Below are 20,908 nucleotides of genomic sequence, written 5' to 3' on the forward strand. Positions count from 1 at the left end.
GGACTTCACGAGCAACAGGGAGGAAAGGTAGCGTCAAGTTTTACCATTGCAGAAGTGTAGCAGCGACGAGGTGTCGTACAGAGAGCTGTAGCTGGAGAAGCCGTCCTCCATTCCACCCCTCTGCTGGCCCGGCATCTTGATCCACGCTTCCGCCGACTGCCCGTTACTTTCGCTGGGTCGCCACAGCGACTCCCTCTCCATTCAACGTCCGGGGAGCTGGGGTCAGCCCTCCAGTGTCAGTTACCATGACAACCTCATTTACCTCAGGGCTCGTGTCACGCAAGCCGGGCCCCCAGTTGCTCTGTCTCTCAAATGGTCCGTCAGGGACAGAGAGTCCCAAAAAAAAAAGAGTGGTGGAAAAATATCTTGATGAACTTTAAATGGAGAAAAAAATGAATGTACAGTTCTTTTTTTTCCTTCTTTGCTTTTCTGTAGTATTTTTGTAACTTTGATCTTCCTCTCAGTATTCTCCTCAGCTGTACCACGTTAAACCTGCAGAAGAAGAGGAGCTGGAGGCAGCCGGGGCTGGAGGAGCAGGGTAGGGAGCAGGCGTGTTTGTGTAATGTCACAGACGCACCACTGAGCCGCCCGGGAGTCCTCCCTCAACTCTGCCTGACACGTCCAATCAGAGCAGTGGTGGGTGTGGCCTGTCTCAAAACACAGACTCCCCCACCTCCAGCTGTGAAAGACTGAAATGGGGAGATGGTGAGATAAAGAAATAGAGAAATGTGCAAGAGCGGGGCAGTGACAGCACGATTTGGCCAGATTGAAGCGAAGTCTCTCTTAAGTGAAACAAGATGCGTTTACTGGCCCGAGCGTTAAATCCCTAAAGCTCTGTGAGCTCAAACAGCCCTTGCATGAATACAAAATGAGGCCACGGATGAACATTTCCTGTTTTACTGAAATTACAGAAAGCAGTAACTGGGAGGGAACACAAACAAGGCTGTGTAGTGTGAAGTGTAATGGCCCAAAAACAAAAAACCCACAACAACATAGCAACAGACCAATGGAGAGACATAACAGGAGGAAAGTGTAAGAAAGCACTGCTACAACCTACTGAACAAACTGTCAACTACAGTTTGTAGGGAGACATGTCCTTCGTTATCTATAGGTAGACTAAAGTAGACCTAGCAAAGCAGGTGGTGCATTGGAGGGGTGGAGAGGTTTTACACTTTGTTTCAGCTGCGTTCTTTTTTTCTTCATTTTTATGGTTTATGATGTGATGCTTTCTTTCTTTCATGCCACAAACCCAAACAAGCTCACACACTCAGTTCTGGACCTAAACACTGTCATTCCTAACCTTACCGTCTTCCCTGGAATGAATCAAGACAACTGGGACAACATCAGAGAGAGAGAGAGAGAGAGAGAGAGAGAGAGAGAGAGAGAGAGGTCAGGCCAGGTTTGACTGGGGCCTACAGCAGACATCAGAAGGGAAAAAAGACATCTTTAAATTATTCACAAGACAGGTGCTCACAAAGGCATAAACATGAAGATGATGGCATGGCCTCTATTTGCAGCCCTTCAAACAAACGAATGCGAGGCATTAAGAGGGGGCGCTGGCACCCGCGAGCAGAGTCTTTGAAGATTATCGGCCTCCTCACAGCAGCAACACAGAGCGACACTGAAGCGCAGGAACGAGTGCTTATGGTTTGGCCTCAACTTCCACCTCTAAACCTGCAGCAAAGAGAATAATCCCAGCTGAATGGCAAAATCTCTCTGTCTCTCCCCCTCTCTCTCTCCCTCACTCTCTCTCCCTCCCCCTCCCTCCCCCTCTCTCTCCCTCCTCCCTCTCTCTCCCTTTCTCCCTCTCTCCCCCCTCTCTCCCTTTATCTCTCTCTCTTTTTATGCTTCTTTGTGTGGTTGCAGATTGTAAAATTGTGATAGGTTAATAAAGTTATTTTTATTTCTCTCTGTCTCTCTTTCTCTCTCTCCCCCTTTCTCTCTCCATCCCTCCCTCATTGAAAGGGGTATCATGTGCGCTGTGCTGCTTCAGTCTTTCTTCAACACTGTGGTGTTCAGTGCATTTGGAAATACAGCAGAGATCAGGAGACTTGATGTCTGTTCACAGCATGCGTTTAGCTGCAGTTACGCCACTGTCAGGCCCACTCATGTTCCCACAGCCATAAATGCCCAAACGTCACAACACATCGATGCAAGAGAAAGATCAAAGCAGCCAACGAGGCCTCCCAGCATGTGATTATAAAGATGTGGTTATTCTTTTTGTCGTTGCTGTTTGTTATTGCCATGTCAGGGCTGTTTGTTGATGTAGTACTATGGCAGAGATTTTACCACATAGCAGCACACGTTGGGGCCTCTCAGTTTTAGTGCTTCTGTTGTCTGTGTGATAATCGAGTCCCAGGGTGCTCAGAGAGGAAATGGAGCTCATTGGAAGTGCTGAGAGATTAGAGGGTGGTGTACCTCCCCCACTACCCTGGGAGATGGAGAGAGGGAGAGAGGGAGAGAGGGAGAGGCAGGCTGGGTGAGGGAGGGCTGGGGATCCCACGGGTGGAGGCTGGACAGCCATACGCCATATTGTTCTTCGTTATTGTAGTGTCTCTCCTGCTCCCTCTTTTTCGCACACACACACACACACACACACACACACACACACACACACACACACACACACACACACACACACACACACACACACACACACACACACATTTAATATGAGAATTAAAAATGCATCCACATATACCCACACCCTAATTTGGAGGTCGGTAAGAACAAGCAAGTGATCTTGTGTAAGGGATGCTAAACTGTTACCTTCTATATGTGAATGAATTAAATATTTGCCAGCTAAACGATTAAACGTTTACGGTTACAGAGACGTTAGGCTATATTGCCAGTTCTGACAGCAGGCGCTGCAGCGATATCAGAAGGAAGAGTTGTGGCTGTAAAGAAGATTTATCTTGCCACCATCTGCTGGTGGGTGTAGTTTGTTGTTCAGCATTACCTCAGCATTCTCTTGCCACTGCAGTCCACAACAAATCTGGTTGCTTTGGCTATATAATTGCAATTCTTTGCCAAATTGCTTCTACCCACTGGGATTACTGGTGTGTGATAATAAATGTGGAGAGGTTACGAGGGTAATTCAGGGGCAGCAGACCGAGGCAGTGCCTGTGGTTTAGCCTGCCACTCCAACTGTAGTTTTCTCTGCTCTGCTGCCTCCTACTGAAGAAAACTAATGAGAATTACATAGAGGCATGGCTTCCCCACCCTGTTCACTTAATAACACTCACATGTGCGGGGGCTAGAACGACTGTGAGTTAGCGTGTGAGTGTGAGAGGGAGCCGAACGTCTTGAAATCACACACACGGGGGGCATGAATCATCCGTTAATGCCTCCGGAGTACATTCACTCTGAGCAGATTCAAAAGCGCCTTTCCATAGCGCCCTTCATAAAGGATAAAAGAAAGAGCCCAACTGTCAGATAGGGGCCGTGGTGGCACAGAGGTGAAGTGGTTAAATGCTCAAAAACCCACTGTATATTTAGCCTTTCAGAAATGAAATCCTGAGGCGAGCTCCTCGCGTTTGGAAGACGGGGTAATGTCAAAGCGGGCTGTTCGTGTTTGTTGTCAGCGAGTCACCGCCTAGCAACAGCAGCTGGCTGTAAAGGAGACAGCAATTGCTGACAGAACGCCGATCTGTGTAACCCATATACGAGACATGGTGTTTGTTGAAGATTTGGTTCAATAGAGTGCTGCTGTACCAAAGGAACAGTGAAAAGAGGAACTGAGGATAAACGACACCTGTTAGCGACAGGTCACCCGCCTGAAGGAGAGGGCAGTGTGACAGATACATTCAGGAGAGTGAATGTGTGTTGTGGACACAATGCCAGGGAGCTGCACTCTTTGGTCTGGTGATCAGAGCATGTTTGCCACTTGGAAGACCCAGGATTGAGTCCAGATGTGATCACTGCCCTCTTCACCACAAATGGTGGTCAGAAGTGGGCTAGAATGGTGAGACCATTTGGAGTATACCTGTGTTCAGAGGGAACTCCCCTGCTGTCATGACACAAGGTGCTGGCAGTTGAAAACCCCAGGTGGAGGGACCGGATGTGTCCCTGGTTGAGACATGAATACATGAATGAATATGAGAATATGCAATATGAGAAATGCAAGTGTGCCCTGAAGTAGAGGGCAGAGTAAAAGTCAGTTCTAGACAGTCACTGACATCTGTGTGGATTAACAAAAGTCTATTCATCAAAGGTGAACATGAATTCATATCAATCACTAAGTGAACAACAGGTTTTTGTACATGGTATAATAAATAGCAATGCATCTATCATCAAACATATGAACAAAAGACAATAAAAATGTCTTTCTTCTAGTATTTAAAGGCCTTATGTATTGTTAGTCTATGTATGGGGTGGGTTTGAGACTCTATTTTGACGAGGTGTAGTTTGAGGTTCATTTTGATGATGTCACCAACTCTGTGTTAGTTCAGGAAGTTCATTGTCAGTATATGAGAAGAGAGTCTCATGTCTGCATGTTGTAATCAATTGCCATCTGTTACATCTCTCGCCTTTCAGATGTACTGTTGGTATGTTAGTTTCTCAACATAAGTTTGAATCATATTCTGTTTATATTTGTTGCTTGTTGCTTAGATGACATGTATTACGATGGTACAGCTCTAACTCTGCCATATAGCAATTTGTTAATATGCTATTTTATTCTTTGTAGTTTTACCCCTACTTCCACTCAACCATTAAACAAGAAGAACTGGAATCCTCTTCAGCGTGGTGATTGGGAGAGGAGTTGTTTGTCTGCTGACTTGTGCAGGGCGTATAAGGGTGGCAGAACACCTTACATAAATATAAGTACATTACATACTATCATAACAATCATTATAATTCTATCATCACTATAACCTCTTCAAATCTGTGCCTTAAAAACACCACACAATGTTGAAGAAAAGCAATGGAAAAATCAAGTCTGCAAAACATGTCTGTTTTGAAAAAGCCCTTTATCAACGATGTTCCCAACACTGGCCCAAAACGTAGAATGCTTCTAAAGTCACTATATCCAATAAAATCTCTACCTCCATATCATGCCAATTTTAGCTGAGCAAAAACACTGTCAAAACAACAACCAGCCAAATCCTCCAGAAATTTGGTCATAAAATGTGGCTCAAACTGTGCAGGCCAGAACTATGCAAGGCTTGGGTTCAGCATGAGGTATTTGTTATGGTTGTGTGTACAGAAGAAGGCAGTGTAGCTCAGTCTCTGAAACAAATACTGGAACAGGGCCTGCTGATTCTAGTATTTTGCTATACTGACTGTCTGTATTTGAGCTGTGTGAAGGGCGCCATGTTTGGTGAAGCAGTGACATCATTAATGATATCTGACTTGGCCACTGGTGTCATGTCTCCTCCCTGCTTCCTGCCTACGACCACACAAACACAGTGTGTCATGCACACATGGAGCACCCTTGCAGACATATTTAGAATCTCTCCCAGAGATCTTTAAACATGGGAGTCCAAATCTTCTTAACTACAGTCCTTCTGTGACCTTTACCCTGACTTGAGCACATGACTTTCACAACCCAAAATCTAGGACTAGATATATTGGCTAGAGCTGAAACATTCAAACAGAATGTATTGAAAGTTGACGGACTGTACATTTTAGTATGTGTCTTTAATTAGATTTTATGAGTCCTCTGATATGTATCTGCTGTTCTTCATGTATCCATGACAGATCTCTCAATTTACAGAAGCAGTCTTACAGGTTAGTCAGGTTCTGGCTAAGGTTCTGGCAACACACAATAAGTGTGCTCTCTCCCATGAAACAGGAAAAGGGGGCTCCATTAGGAGATGAACTGACTCCCCCTCAGCCAGACAGGGGCAGCCTGTTATGTCACCCTAAACAATTCCATCTTCTGCACAAATTGCCACTAAATGCCAGGAATGATGAAATATTTAGAGGCCCTGAAAGCAGCGTAATGCAAGCATAGTTTCAAATTGCTTGCAGATTACCAGAAGTCACTAATAATATACAGCTGCTGCCACTGAGGTTGCCCCAGTGATATCAGTGCACTGATATATTTAACCCCCCCACCCACCCCCCACCCCCTTAGAGGATTCTTTATACCTAAAACTGAGCTCCTTCATCTTGGGCGGATTTCTCTTGTTTTACATCGTTTGGGCTGATAGGAATTATGGTGGCCCAGTTCGTATAATGGGAGAGCTGATTCCCTCTTCCACCAAACAGACAGGCAAAGTACATGACGGCTTGTAGCTGTTTGTCACAGACGCAATACTGTCAGCTCTCATTGAGGGTATGATACGTCTTGTTTAGCATATGTGTCTGCAGGGGAAGAGGACTCGCCCCTTCATAAGCATGAAGGAGGAAGGGAATGTAGTACAATATCACACAAGATTGTTCTGAAACCCAACAAATGAAACTAGAACACTCACTCTAGAACACGTTCAATTTAGAAATCAGTGTTGATGCATCAATAATGACCCCTTTCTTCATTTAATTCCAGTTATGTTATCTATGGATTATTATTATGACACCAATAGTAATAAATGTATAAATATATGTGCTATATTGTCATTGTAAGGGGTTGGATTCTCTCTACCCCTAGATTAGCCATTCTGTTCTAATCTAGGGGTTCCTGACAGTGATGAGGCTAATTGGATTTTCTATGTTCTCTTTTCATAAGGTTATAATATAACTGCACAGCGACACGTAGTGGTTGATGATGGGTAAGAACGAGTCCAATAATACAATTATTTTCTTATATCACTTTAAATCTTGATTCAAGCCTAGTTAGAACATGTGTTTCAATAAAAAGCACAGCTAAAATAGCTGGATTCCTTTTCTGTTGTTTATCTGAATTCTTTACTCAGCACATGTCACATGGTCAATATGAGGCTTGAGACCAAATTTGGGATTACATTCTTTCAGAAGAATACAAAGGTATTCTTGTTACTTGAGTGATTATATAAAGTGGACTGAATTCAATCTTAGCGTCATCAACAAAGAGTTTCTTCAAAATACTGAGCAGCTCTCCACAACATGGCTCCATTGTGTGATATTGTGTGAAAGCTCTGGTTTATTGATTGCATAACAAAGGAAAGATGAAAAAAGTTCTAATGGACAAAAACTCTCCACCACAACCTGCTGCTTTTGGGAGGTGTTCAGCTTTTCTGTTAAAAACTGATACAAATAATGCAACGACATACAGCAGCACTCTCATAATGTAACCCCACCAGTCACCTTTTCTTGCTATGTTAGGATCATGCTCTTACTCAGTTTATGCTAATACCTATTGCTGATATGAGCCAATTAGGACGCAAATCGCAGCCTGCAATGCATAGTCATGAACATAAACCTTCCCCATTTGCATAATGCACAGATCCTTACCCATGTGTAAAACTCCAGCTTGGCTTAGGCTAATACTGATGAGGAAAAGGCAGCCTTCGGTTACAATATGACTGTCTTCACTGCCAGAGTCACAGCCTCAAATCTCTCCTGAAATAAGTATTTAACACGCTATCAGACATGTCACACATGTATTTCGGATGTCAATATATACATATATTTAGCTTATATTTTAATTAGCTTATATTTATAAGGTAAGGTATATAGGTTTTGAGTGCAACTGTCAATTATTGACACATTCTTCATATATAATGTTGCATGTTGACATTATTGTATGTCAACATGCAATGTTGTTATGTGGTAATATTGTAGTGTGGTGTTGTTGTTTTATGTAATGTCAATTATGAATTGAAAGGTTATTAGCACACAAGTTAGCCACCATTGTGACAGCTTGGAGCTCTGTTCACACAGAGATCTTGATGATGCAAGTCTTTCATCATGAGCAAAGGCAGCACCTTCAATATTTCAGGACAGCTGAGCATAGATCTCTACTCCTATTTCCTAACCCTAACTTAAAGCACGCAAAAAACGATTTGGGCTAGCCACAGTGCACCACACTGTATTCAGTTTCTTACAAACTCATGATTATATCCATATATATATTCAAATCTTCTTCTAGTCTTGTTAGAATAATAGACAATACACACGAGGCTTGCATAAATAAACAATATGGCAAGAGTTTTAGATGCCTGTTGTGCTCTGAGATTATAAAAGTTTCAGTTTCTGTTCAATATTTTTCACTTGCATGTGACCAGAACAGAACATAAAAGAATACGCTGAGTATTTTTACCCAAGGCGTCAGAGGTGCCTTAGCTCACTGTACTAATGTTCTAATTTAGCAGGTATAACGTTTAGCAGGAGAGGAAAAAGCCTGTCCCACACACTGAGGGGCTGTCTGGGAGTTTATTTATATCTGATTGTTTCGACTGTGCTGCCAGAAAGCTCCTCTTCAGCCCACACCACAGCTGTTTTCTGTGGGGAAGCAGCCCGTCCACTTTTGCGTGTCTCACACCGCTGTGTCTGCAGCAGGCAGTGAAAGAGGCACACACAGGGCGCGTGACGCTGCTCGGATGGCACTGTGCATTTTGGCTGAAAGAAATAAAATTGAGTCTTGAAATAAAGCTTGATGAAGAGCAAATCCGGGACGACCACGGACATGCAGACTCATGACCACGCAGTCTGGGGACACGTCACCGTGTCACACGTGATCTTTTATTCCATGTCAACACTCCAACATTCACACCCACTCAGCGACTATAGAAACGTTGCTGTTCTCCTCCTGGGCCAATTCTATGACAAAGATGACCAATGCTAAAGCAGCCATATAAGGCCAGAATTCCCTGTGCACCCATCAAGCTGAATATTTACTGGATGAGCTGTCCCCATGGAACCAACCCAAAACCAGAGTGAAGCCTAAAGTTCTTTGACACTCACCCATAGAAGGTCCCTCACAGTCTGACATCGTGGACAGTAATCAAACAGGTCTCGTACTGGCATGGAGAACATCAAACCTTCTTCTGCCCTCTCCGGCTAGCCAAGGACCATGGGATGTTAAGAATGCATATCAAACACTGGTGGCCTGCCTGCTATTGGATGATAAATATGTTTACACTCCTCCCTCCTGGAGCCAGTCCATTTAATCTGACTGGACCTTTTTACACTAGAAAGGCACTGTGCCAGAATATGACTGCAGCCACTCCTATTTTAATATCCATTAGACCATTCAGGACATTACAAATCTACAGTTGAATAAGTTTTTTGTCCCACTGGAAAGGAAACTGTAAACGGTGTGTATGTAGTTTCTGTTTGCATTTCTGCACAATTTGATTTTTTTATTAGTATCATTTTTCTTTTTTATAAACTTTAAATTTGGTCTCTTAAAATCGGGCCCACAATATGTTAAAATGTTTTAATATTTGTTCGTTTTCAGTTTATTCTGCGTAGACTAACTGTATTTGTAGGTTAACAAACACTAGAAGCAGTATAAACTTCCCAGACGAAGAACTGGTTATCGATATGGAGGCCATGTTATGTTTAAACTATCATAAATTATTAATAAAAACATAAACCCATGTCTGGTGAAAATGTGCGCGTTTCCTGCTTCCTCACACAGGGTGACGTCATTAGAGACCGTTAGGTTCAGTACACATCTTATCCACCAGATGGCGCAGTTATAACACGCTACAAAACAATTCAGGGGATTTCTGAGTTTTGAAGCCAACCTAAACGTCTAGTTTAACTACTTACAGTTGCACTTTGATACGGAGAAAAAGTCAAACTTCAAAAAAGTTATCAAACTTCAGAGGTTTTCAAGAAATTATTAAAACTTGCTTTACCATACTTCATGATCGCGATCTGGCCCTGTTAAAACCAAGTCAATCATGTTTGTAGCTATTTTTTGTAAAGGCAAATTATTTTGCCTGTCCCACAAGCACAAACGATTTGCTCAAAACTTTGTCCTACATCTTTTCATAAAATACAAGTTAAAATATGTTAATCGTTGTTTATTTTTTTTCTTTTTATAATACTTAAAAATAACAACAACAAAAGTTGTTGCTGTTGTTGTTATTGTTATTACTACGAGAAAACGTTATAATACACCTGATTTATATAAAATATAAAGTCTAACTGGCGACAGTACCTGATACCGTGGGGTACCGTGTCAGGAAAACTGATTATTTATTTCATTTCACAGGTAAAAGTCAGGTTACCAATCCTAAAGAGATCTGGTAACTGTAAAGTAACACTGATACCTGGTAAAGGATTTTTTTGGGAGGTGAAACCTGTTTAAAGTGTTTTGTAAGTTGCTATGCATAACAAGTTTTAGAATGAATGAAAATTTTTAAGCAAAGTTTATGCCACAAAGTTCTTAACAAAATAACAAAATGACATAACAAGGCACTTTTGTACACTATGTTCTGGTGACAACTAATAGCCTGATTCTTTGAAAGAGCCCCTATGTTTGCATATGGGGAATGGACGCCTTCAGTATACCCAGGGACCTTGTCATAAAGTGTTTAATAAGTTTGCACCAAAATTCTAAAATCAATTCTAAAATGTAACTGATGAAGAGCGCAGCTAAGAGTGCCCACATTTTAGAAAGTACACAGCACTACAATATTCAACTGCAATGAGTATCTAAATTACTTTTTCACTATCATGAAAATGTAGGCCATTTCTTCTTAAGGGGTTTAATAGACAATATCCATGTTGCTAGGTAGTAAACAAAAATATCTGCCTGAATCAGCATATTTGTCATGATAAGTAGTTCAAGTAGTTGCTTAGCATTTTAACCTCTGCTTTGGTCATGAATAAGCAGTGTGTCCTTGTAAGAGGTCTGTGTTGGGCAGAATGACTCACAGGACAGTCAGTTGCGTGGTCTTGCCTCTCATCCCAGGTTCTACAAGACCCCCACTGACCCTCTGGGACCCCCACTGACCCTCTGGGACCCCCACCAATCCTCTGGGAGCCCTACCTCCCCAGCACGCTTTGATCCCCCCCAGACCCTGTTTGCAAGAGTGCTTAAAGGGGAGTCACTTTCTCCAAACATAACCTTTCTCCAACCTCTCTACACCAACTCCAGACTCTCTCAGGCTGGACCATGCTGGGCTGTTTTTTCTCTGGGTTATCACAGAAAATTGCTTTCAGTCCTTAATTGGCTCACAAACACACACTGAAGTGGTGCACATTTTCACAAATTGATCATAAAATATCTAACAAAAATGTTTCACATTAGCTGGTTCTAGTTTGGCCAGTTTAATGTTGGCAACAAGGCCACTTACCTAAGCCAACTTGCATTCCATACAGGACTGATGATGATGAATCATCAGGCTACACAGGAGGCGAGGCATGTAACACACAGGGGTTGCATTTAATTAGCATTCTTCAAAGGACTTGCTGCCACAATTGTAATGATGTGTGCTAATGAACTCTTAATGGTGCCAGATTTGACGATCTCCTGAATTATTCTTTAACTGTTTTATGACCATTGAGGTAATCTGCTAATTACAGTAGGTTAAAGGCAGCAATTTTACTCTCAGTACCTCAGTAAAGCGGCACAGAAAACAATTGAATTATACTAATTCACATTTGGAATATTCAGTACGATTTAGCTTAGCCTGAAGACAAACATATTTTATTAACTTTAATATACTATCTTTTAAACATCTACCAAATATTGCCTCATATATGAACTAACAAAAGAAGCTGTCCAATTACTCATCTAAAGCCTTGTGGACTACGGCAGTTCCCCCTTCTCTGGTCTTCTTTCTCAGGCTGTCTTCATGTCCTCTACAAGGATCAGCTTTTTGTCTGCTCTATGATTTCTATTAAGTGATCATGCTACCCTTAGTCAGCAAGGATCAAATACAAAACTTGTGCAGGCTTTCCAAATCTGCAGTCACGGTTTAGAACTACATGCCCACAAAGCAAACCTGGTCCTCAACCTTCAGGGCATTTCAGGGCATTTTCTTTTATTAGATTTAAACCTGGTTTAGAGGGAAATCTTGAGACTGTCATCCTTATCCATCAGTGGTGGAGCTTCCCACTCAGCTCTGAACTCCCTCCATTAATTTCTTAAAATGTAACTGTACATATGTACATTTGGCAATGCAGATGCACTTAGTGACTGATGAGGCACTTGCTAATTGATTCACATGCTAGGATGTTTTCTAAAACTATTGACTAAAACTATTGTTAAAAATATTGGACCATCATACTTTTGCCATAAATTACACTTTCACTTGGTGAAGTTAAAACCAGCTAAAACTATAAAACTAATATTTTAGGTTGGGGACCCGTGTAAATCCTTTGTGTCTTCTGGTGGATACAATTTATTTCAGAACTTGCTCTGGGTATTAATGCAAGATTAAAGGCCTAATGTGAATGAACTTATTCAAACTGGCCTGTGTGTGCGAAACATGACCAGTCATGCCAGTAATTCTATAGGCTAGATGAAAATACCCACTAAGTAGCTCATTTGAAGGTAGAAAAACCACCCTGTAGCCCAGTCGGCATGCCGAGCCTGCTGAGAGACAGCCGTAAAACAGTCAGGAGGTTAACAGACCTTCAGAAAACAAAAGGCTGTGAGACCTTTGATTTCTCCGGCAGCCAGCACCACGGCACCAGACTTTCAGCTCTGTCAGTCCACCCCACCCCAACCCCCTCCCTGTCTCCAGTCACTAACCCTGTCCTGTTCTGCTCAGCCCTCAGGTCATCAGGAGAAAGGCCAACCAGACGAAAGATGATTTACAGAAGCTGTGTGGCGCTGGAATGAAGCCCTGGTGAACCCACAGTGATAAATGAGGCAGGGTCGTTTGAGAAGGAGGAGGAGGGGACAGCAGGAGAGAGGGGTTACCTTTAAATGAAGAGCTAATCCTACAGTACACACACTCTGGAGTGGTGAGAGTGCATTCAGAGAACCCATCTTGATGTGTGGGAAGGCTAACAGTGCCAGGAACTAAACATCAGACCTGCTGGAGGCGTGAAAGCTGTTGGTCAGCCGCCCTTCTATGACTGCTCTCTGAAAATTGGAAGCGTTTGTGTGAGGAGAGAACTCAAAGGTGTCCTTTGTCAATAGAACTCTTTGTGCAGCACAGACCGTGGTTACCTAAACAGTTTGAACCTGGAGCGAGACAGAGAGGTCCACTGTTTCCCCTTAAAAACCTCTGGAGGTTCTTAGGTTTTTTGGGCCCTATGAGCTGCATGAGACAACAGTGTCCAGGAGCACTAATACAGCTCGATGCGTTTCCAAGCCAACAGCGCAGGCTTGTTTTGCTTACATATCATTTCCAGATGGAGGTCATGAATAAAAACGATGGAAATGACTCAAGTGAAACTGGAAACTAAAGAAACAGAATGGCGGGAAGAGAGCGGCTTATAATAACAATTCTCTTGATCAGCACCCCAGTGCCCAGCTGTAGGTTTAACCCACACAAACAGAGCCTTACTGTGTGCCTCAGGAGAAGGTAGAGAAGAAAGGAACCTCTCTGTATGTTTCCATACTCTTACAATTAGTATATGCTCCTTAGAAACTCACCATAGATAGAAGAATGAAGCAGGGTTGTTTGAGGAAGGCAATGGAGAAGGAAAAGATTCCTTTAAATGAAAACAAAACTTATCTAGAAGTAAACTGACAGTGTGAATACATTCAGAGGACCCAAGACTTAGTGGGAGATTGTGTGTATCTTGAAACACATCTTCAGGCCTGCTTACAAAAGCAATTGTCAACTCCTTTAATAATTACTTTCCTCTCTAAGTTTAAGTCTTGAGCATGCATGGGAGGGGGGAATTGTTTAGATCCCAGTGGAACTGACATGGATATGGATAAGTTCTTCTTCTGGATGTTCTTTGGTTTTTGGGGCCCATGAGCAGCTTGAAACAACAGTGTCTGGGAGCACTAATACAGCTCGACGCTTTTCCAAGCCAACAGCGCAAGCATGTTTTTACCTACATATCACTTCCAGATGGGGGTCATGAATAAAAAACGATGGAAATGGCTCAAGTGAAACTGGAAACGAAGGAAACAGAATGGCGGAGAGAGCAGTACGCAATAACAACCCTCCTCATCACCACCGCAGTTGTAGGACTAGCCCACAGGAACCGAGCCCTACTGTATGATTCACAATGAGGGGGAGAAGAAAAGGAACCTCTCTCTGTGTTTCCATACTCTTACAACAGTATGGAACAGTATAGAATCTGCAGCTTTTCAAATCAAAGGAAGCACATGTATTGTTCTTCAGGCCAGCACTGCAGAAGGTTGCAAAGAAATAATTAATAGTTCAACACATGATTATACAATCTTTTCATTCTTGGCTTGCATTTTAACTTTATACTCTGTAGAAACAGATACATATAATTTCACACAAGTCTAAGCATTTGTTTGCTTATAAATAATGTAGATTTTGCTGGATATGGCTTATTGTAGTTTCAGCTGGGCCATGGGATGCAAGGTTTTTCATGCTTAACTGAAAGCAAACAGAAGCCACTGCTGCCAAAACATGAGCCTAGATAAATACGGAGAGTTCCACAGCACCAGTTACAGGAAATGAGGAGCTCCATGGCAACATTAACAGGAAGCAAGGAGTTCCACAGCACCAGTTACAGGAACCAAGGAGTTCCACAGCACCAGTTACAGGAACCAAGGAGTTCCACAGCGTCAGTTACAGGAACCAAGGAGTTCCACAGCGTCAGTTACAGGAATCAAGGAGTTCCACAGCACCAGTTACAGGAACCAAGGAGTTCCACAGCGTCAGTTACAGGAACCAAGGAGTTCCACAGCGTCAGTTACAGGAATCAAGGAGTTCCACAGAGGAGTTCCACAGCACCAGTTACGGGAAGGCATTCATGTTAATACCATGGAGATTTTCATGTCTTCTAAGTACACTAAAGAAACCACAAAAACCGGTATAGTGATTCCATTGTTAAACATCTCAGTGGTATGTGCTGGTCCCAGAACACATGTAGCCCTTTTTTCGGAGTGGCCCACCAGATGGGTAAACCCTGCCTCCGGGTCAGCTCCATTACTAGTGATTCACTCCACATTCTCATTTTCAATGCCTTGGATAATTAAGGATAATTACATGAGATCTTATCAGCTGGCAGACCCCTGAACCCCACGATAGGTTAGTGGGGGGTTGGGGCTCCAACTCTAGCCCATTAAACACACTAAGCCCTGGGCACTGTGGAGTGGCCCGGGGTGTGTGCTTATCTGTGCATATCTTCAATCCCCCTCCTGAATGCAGGGCCAGATGGCTGTCCCCCCATTGGTGTGCTAACAGCAGATTTACTTTAATTGTTCTTAATGCGAGTCTGTTTTTCAGGCATCTCCATGAGAAAGAGACCCCAAACAAAAAAGCATTTGCATGTAATAATTAAGCCATAATGGCCATGCACGTAATTGATCAGCATGCAGTGGAAAGGTTTCGTATAAACTGTATGCTGAGGGGGTTTCCATGAGAGACCTTATAGGTTGAATGCAAAGAAGACTGGACAAAGACATCTATGAGCAGACCTTCACAGTGAAGAGAGGAACAATAATTAGATGCAGAGGGATTCTTTGATCCATTGGCTATGAACCACAACATACAAGACAAAGCTGTGAAGTAAAACGTTTTTTATTTATCCCTTGCATCACAAATAAATGTGCTGCCCAACCTCCAGATGTGGACAGACAGTATCAAACTCTTTCTCTGAAAGAACATCAAAAGCATCACATCCATTGGATGGAAATGTGGGTTGACCATAAAAAAACTGCATAAAACAAAGTCATGTGTTATATCTAACAACAGCTCTGCAGTTACAGGAGTACAGCCTGGCTCGTGGCCAGCTGGTTGTTTCAGTATTGTCTTGCCTGTTGGAACACTGTGCTTGTGACCTGCCAACCAACAACACGATGCAATGGGACTTCATGTAAATGTATGTATAAGAGCTTGGCTTCGTTCTGCTTGCTGTACACTACAGAACTGGTTTCATGTCCTCTCAATAGACTGTACCACACAAACAACAGAGAACGGCAAAAAACCCACTGACAGCTGGGTGTTTCTTTGCTTGTAGAGAGCATAATTATACCTGAAGGGGAATCCTTTTAAACACCTTTTGGCAGTGCGTAGGATTGGCGGGCAGATCAAACATGCTTTTGAGGGGGATGCCTATAAATACATTGCATTCGTTCATTTCAGACTTCTGCCCCATCCCCCAGGCTCTCTCTCTCTCTCCTTCCCTCCCTCCCTCCCTTAGAGCCCAGCTGCAGAGTCTCTGGCTCTCCTCACATAGACCGTCGAGCTCACATCTGGAACCAGATGGCTGAAGCCACTTCTGAAGGAGGCGAGAAGTCGGCCTGCAGGCAAGTGAAGGCAAGAAGCACCCAGAGTTAGAGAGACACGCGCAATGAACACTTGCCGAGATGATTTATAATGGAGAATAGCAGTAGGTACAGCTGTGCTAAAAGCCCAACGAACAAAGATCTTCACTTGATGTTGGGATTTATCAGAACAATGGTGGGCTAATGCAAGACTGGAGTGGTGGGATTTACTGCCATGAGAAAGTACGTCCTAATATTATACAACATGCCCTTTTAAAATCATGACTTGAATATTTTGTGTATTAGCTATGTACAATATATTTATTAGTGCTAGATGGGTTTAACAGCATAGATTAGTTAAAACAGACCTCACCGTAATTTATTTTCACATGACAGAAATCTGTTATTCATTACATTTTGAGCTAAATGCCAACCTGTCCACGCCTTTTGGCCGCTAAGGGAGAAGCCAGTGCATTGTGGGTGAGAGTTGCAGATGAGGGCAGCCTCCGTGGCATTGTACACAGAGAGCACACAGCCCTGCTGGCTGTAGGATGGCCAGCATCTGTACTCCAAATTCCCTACAGTCCCCATGCCTTTCAGTACAGCGTAATCTGTAAAAGGGGGGAAAAATAATAATCATACACAAACACATCATAAAACCATGTCAGACTCTAAACGGTTAACAGCTTGTTCAGTTCTGTGCCACATCAGCTCGTCTGCTGATCATTAGCATGTTGGGTACATCTAAAGAGAACAGACACCTCCCACTCTCAGCAGAGGTGGCAGAGTCTCAACTTACGTACTGGCATGCCTTTGACTTGATATGAAGGGTGGTTAAAAGCAACTGGGGGTGTGTGTGTGTGTGTGTGTGTGTGTGTGTGTGTGTGTGTGTGTGTGTGTGTGTGTGTGTGTGTGTGTGTGTGTGTGTGTGTGTGTGTGTGTGTGTGTGGAGACTGAGGAAAGGTTGCTGCTAAGAAGCAAGCAACCAAACAGTAGCTTCCCAGACCTGACAAAGGGAGGAAAAAGGTCTGCGTACAAATGTGTGGAGATTTTTTACAAGAGCCGTTATGAACTTGTATGGACAGAAGATAGTTCTAGCAATGTCTGGTCCGTTTTATGCCTCTGCTCTGTTGAATTCTAGCCATGCGGATGATTTATGGTTGGCAGAGCTCAGGTTCTCCACAGAGAGAGAGAGAGAGAGACAGAAAGAGAGAGAGAGAGCGCCAAAGTCCTGCAGGGGACATCACTTCACCACTGCTTGAAGACAGATTAGGTTACGCGGTCTCTTTTTACACATCTGCTTCAGGCTGCTGCTCCAGTTATGTTTTGGACATTAATATAAGCACACTTCTCATCCAGAGGAGTGTGTAGTCTGCTAAAATGCATTCACAATGCATTCATGTTCTTTGTTCCACAAAAATAAAAACTTATATCTGTTTTCAAGCACTAAGACGTTCAAAGTGTGAGGAGAAAACTGAACAATATGGTGCTTTCAAGGCATGTTGTGCACCAACACCAAAACATTTCTGAGAACAAAATCAATTTATTTATCTCTTACTAATATGATAGCAGCTGAACAAAACAATATTTTGCAAGAGGGAGGCTGTCAATGTACGAAACCCAGAAGAAACTGTATGTGAAAATGTGTCAAAATCTATAAGACAGTGACCACAAATCACCATTAATGTAAAATCTCACAGGATATAATGCAGCCTTACCATTAATTATCGAAGGAGCCATGTTCTGTAGATACAGCCCAGACTTGTATACATGCAAAACCTCTTCAAATGCCTCCAGTGTTTTGTTAATACTCTGTTTCAGCTCTCCTGTTGTAGAACATCACTATTAGTCATATAATAGGACGAAAAGTTGTTCTTCACCAGTAAAGACACATCTTCATTTCTGAGACCACACACAAACAGAACATCTTCTTACCTGTTGCATTCATAATCTGGTCCACAAGAGGTTTCAGCGCTGCTGGGGTCTGATGAGGTAGCAGATAGATGAAGAAATACCTGGAAACACAAGTCAGAACAACATCATTACATCCTGCACTGATCTGCATGTCAGACTGCCAGACAGGAACATGTAGCATCTTCAGTTACCCAATCAATATGCGTCCACTGGTACCCATGATGCTCTCCATTGTGGACAATTAATCATAACACGGCTGGCGGGCGGACGGGTGTGTGGGTGGGGGGGTGGAGGGGGGTGTCAGTCATAAAACTCCCTCGCGCCAACCCCAGGAGGCACTTGTAAAACAAGCTCTTTATCATCAGGCGGAGACAATAAAGGGAGGAATGCAGGCCGCAGTCACCTGTAGGCATTGTAGAGGTTTCTCATCTCGTTCAAGCCTTCGCACATGCCACGCGGCGAGCACCGCACCGTGAAATTACGCAGCGGAAACAGCAGCAGGCAGTCCGAGTGGGCCCCGCACGCCGGGTCTCCAGCGCTGGCGTCATCCAGGTCGGTCAGCTTGAGCTCGCCAGACACCATGACGAACTGGCGCGGCTGGAAGTCCAGCAAGGCCACGGAACCCAGCGGGGAGCGTGACAGGTAGTGCAAGAGCCGAACCAGGCCAAGACAGACCTGCAGTGCAGCCGGGCCCAGGTTCAGCAGGGCAGAATTCGGATGTGAGAGAAATCATGTTACCACAGTATAATCATTCGATAACTCTAGTGAGGCCAACTGGCAGTTGTAAATATGCATTCATCTGCAAAAAATATAACAAGAATGATAACTACAACTATAACATGAAGGTCTCATACTGGAAGTGAGAAATGGCTAATCTTTAACAGGCTATATGGATTACACAAATGTTTCAAAGATTTAACTAATTTAAAGGTTTCCGAAATACTAATATAGTCTAAATAAGTAAAATAAAAAGCAACAAAATCCAACAATGTGAAGAGTATGAGAACCACAACACTGAGGCTGAGAACCTTGAAGCTACATTTCACTGAACTCATGGCCAAGTCCATTGCCTAAATGAGAGCATGTGTTGGCAGTCTACTTCATAATGTAGAGTCTTAAAGACAACAGCCCGAACAGTTTAGCTATGAGGCACAGCCTTATAACAGAAACATATAGAAACAGAGGTGGATGCTGAATTTCTGTATCTATCTGAAAATCAAAGAGAAAGGACAGGCCGCACCTGCCTTTTTTGAATCAAGCACACCCATAATGCATTTCTCTGTTGATGAAGCCCAGCATCAGATCATCACTTACTCATACTGAGGGCCAGACAGGGCCCATTTAAACAGCTAGCTGAGGGGTTTGAAACAGACATCTGTCCTTTCGCGTATTTGATCGGGCTCAGCTGGTATGGAGATACAGCTTTAGATAATCCACCCCCACCTCAGGTATGCCCCATGGGAGGGCCGTGGGTGGGGAACTCCTGATTAACACTCAGCAGGGGGAGTGGGGGAGGAGGTTGTGGTGAGGCTCTTACCCGAAAACGCTCTTCCCAGGGCCTCTGCAGGAGCTGAATCATCTGCACTGGGGTCCCTTGCTCTAACACGGCCATGATCCCACCCACCAGGGCACTGTCCTGGCACTGACCTCTCAGCTACAGTGGTCAAATAAGGCAGTTCGTGAGAACTTCATGCACAGGCTACTGCTGACTGTTATGACGGTTATCATGGTGTGCCAAAATGTAACAGCTATATAGAAAATGCGATACAACAGCATAAAATTCTAAAATTAGATACGAGGTCAAACAGCCATACAGTCACCAATTAAGGCTTCAAAACCACTATGCCAAGTCATGCAACTGAATCTCAGTAAGGACGTCAGACAAATCGCTCAGTTAGAAGGGCTTGTTTTTCGAACATTGAATCCTCATTTGTATTAAACTGAATTTCAGTCTGTATTTTCAATGCTTACCTCTATAATATTAGGGTGTTGAAGCCTTTGCAATAGGACGATTTCTTTCCTCAGTTTGAAAGACACGAGCTCTTGACAGCCTCGGGGATCTTTGAAATCCTCAAGACAAGATCTCATGTCAGTACCCTGGTCATTTACAGATTTCAAAGCGACAGACACTCCTTGCGATAAAATAGCTTTTAACACCGTTTTAGTGTAACCCGCTCCAAGAAAATCCACAACTGTCATGCCATTCAAATCACTGCATCCAATGTCCGGTGTTTTTGCTCTAATCAAAGTTTTATTCCTTTCTGTATGTTCCCCGTCAACATTTGGAAATGTTGGGTGTTCTGATAACTCCTGTCGAGAGGTGATGTAGAAGGGAAATATTTCTTGTTGCCGCTCTCTTAGTTGTTGAAGTAATTTATGACGGTCGGGAGTTAAATCCATGTTTGGCGCAGCATCTCCAAAATCCTTCTCCCTGAGACCAAAGTGCCATTTCTTTAAAATAACCGTTAGAGAAATAATCATCAAAGCAAGAGACAATACAGTGAAACACAGGTTTCTTGTGGAAGACATGACCTATCGTTACTATAAGCCCTCTCTATATATTCACTGGTAGCTTTTCCCCCAGCCCACTCAACCATGCTTCCCAATGTGATGTCCGCATGTTTACTCAAGTACCCTGGACTCGTATCGGGAGTGTTGGGGAACGCCCCGAGGGCGTGTCCTGTCGCTGTTAACTCCGCCTACTGATAAACAAATAATAACTGAACATTATTATCTAATGGCCTGGATTTAGAATGTGCACAGCAATAACTTCAGACAGTAAATACAATTTCGAAAGGAGTA

The 20,908-nt window shown here is 43.2% G+C and overlaps 2 protein-coding genes across 7 annotated transcripts in view; both read right to left on the reverse strand.

Moving 5' to 3' along the window:
• Positions 1-8,981, reverse strand: part of eml1 (EMAP like 1) — a 35,531-nt gene extending 26,550 nt beyond the window's left edge. The window contains exons 1-2 of one of the 6 annotated variants that reach the window (XM_076977497.1): positions 8,827-8,948; positions 45-689 (exon numbers count right to left, since the gene is read on the reverse strand). In XM_076977497.1, coding sequence (XP_076833612.1) covers positions 45-201 — 157 coding nt within the window. In that variant the 5' untranslated portion in view covers positions 202-689; positions 8,827-8,948. Of the gene's footprint in view, positions 1-44; positions 690-8,826 lie in introns of those variants that run through there. The other 5 variants (XM_076977502.1, XM_076977498.1, XM_076977499.1 and 2 more) reach the window with 5 other exon arrangements.
• A 6,519-nt stretch (positions 8,982-15,500) lies between these two features.
• pkdccb (protein kinase domain containing, cytoplasmic b) lies at positions 15,501-20,734 on the reverse strand. Its single transcript, XM_076978821.1, has 7 exons — positions 20,078-20,734; positions 19,644-19,760; positions 18,510-18,781; positions 18,128-18,207; positions 17,911-18,018; positions 16,627-16,803; positions 15,501-16,228 (listed from the first exon to the last, which is right to left on the reverse strand). Exons 1-7 carry the CDS (start codon positions 20,633-20,635, stop codon positions 16,125-16,127), a joined length of 1,416 nt encoding a protein of 471 aa, XP_076834936.1. The 5' UTR covers positions 20,636-20,734; the 3' UTR covers positions 15,501-16,124.
• Positions 20,735-20,908: the final 174 nt, after the last annotated feature.

Source organism: Brachyhypopomus gauderio, chromosome 17, assembly GCF_052324685.1.
Source record: "Brachyhypopomus gauderio isolate BG-103 chromosome 17, BGAUD_0.2, whole genome shotgun sequence".
Classification (NCBI taxonomy): Eukaryota; Metazoa; Chordata; class Actinopteri; order Gymnotiformes; family Hypopomidae; genus Brachyhypopomus; species Brachyhypopomus gauderio.

Excerpts from the sequence above, each read along its gene's own strand:
- pkdccb (XM_076978821.1), bottom strand. The coding sequence starts at position 20,635 with ATGTCTTCCACAAGAAACCTGTGTTTCACTGTATTGTCTCTTGCTTTG. Across the intron at positions 19,761-20,077 it reads AACACCCTAATATTATAGAG|CTGAGAGGTCAGTGCCAGGA; the intron begins GTAAGCATTGAA and ends TGACCACTGTAG. Across the intron at positions 16,804-17,910 it reads GGCTCCTTCGATAATTAATG|ATTACGCTGTACTGAAAGGC; the intron begins GTAAGGCTGCAT and ends CCCCTTTTACAG.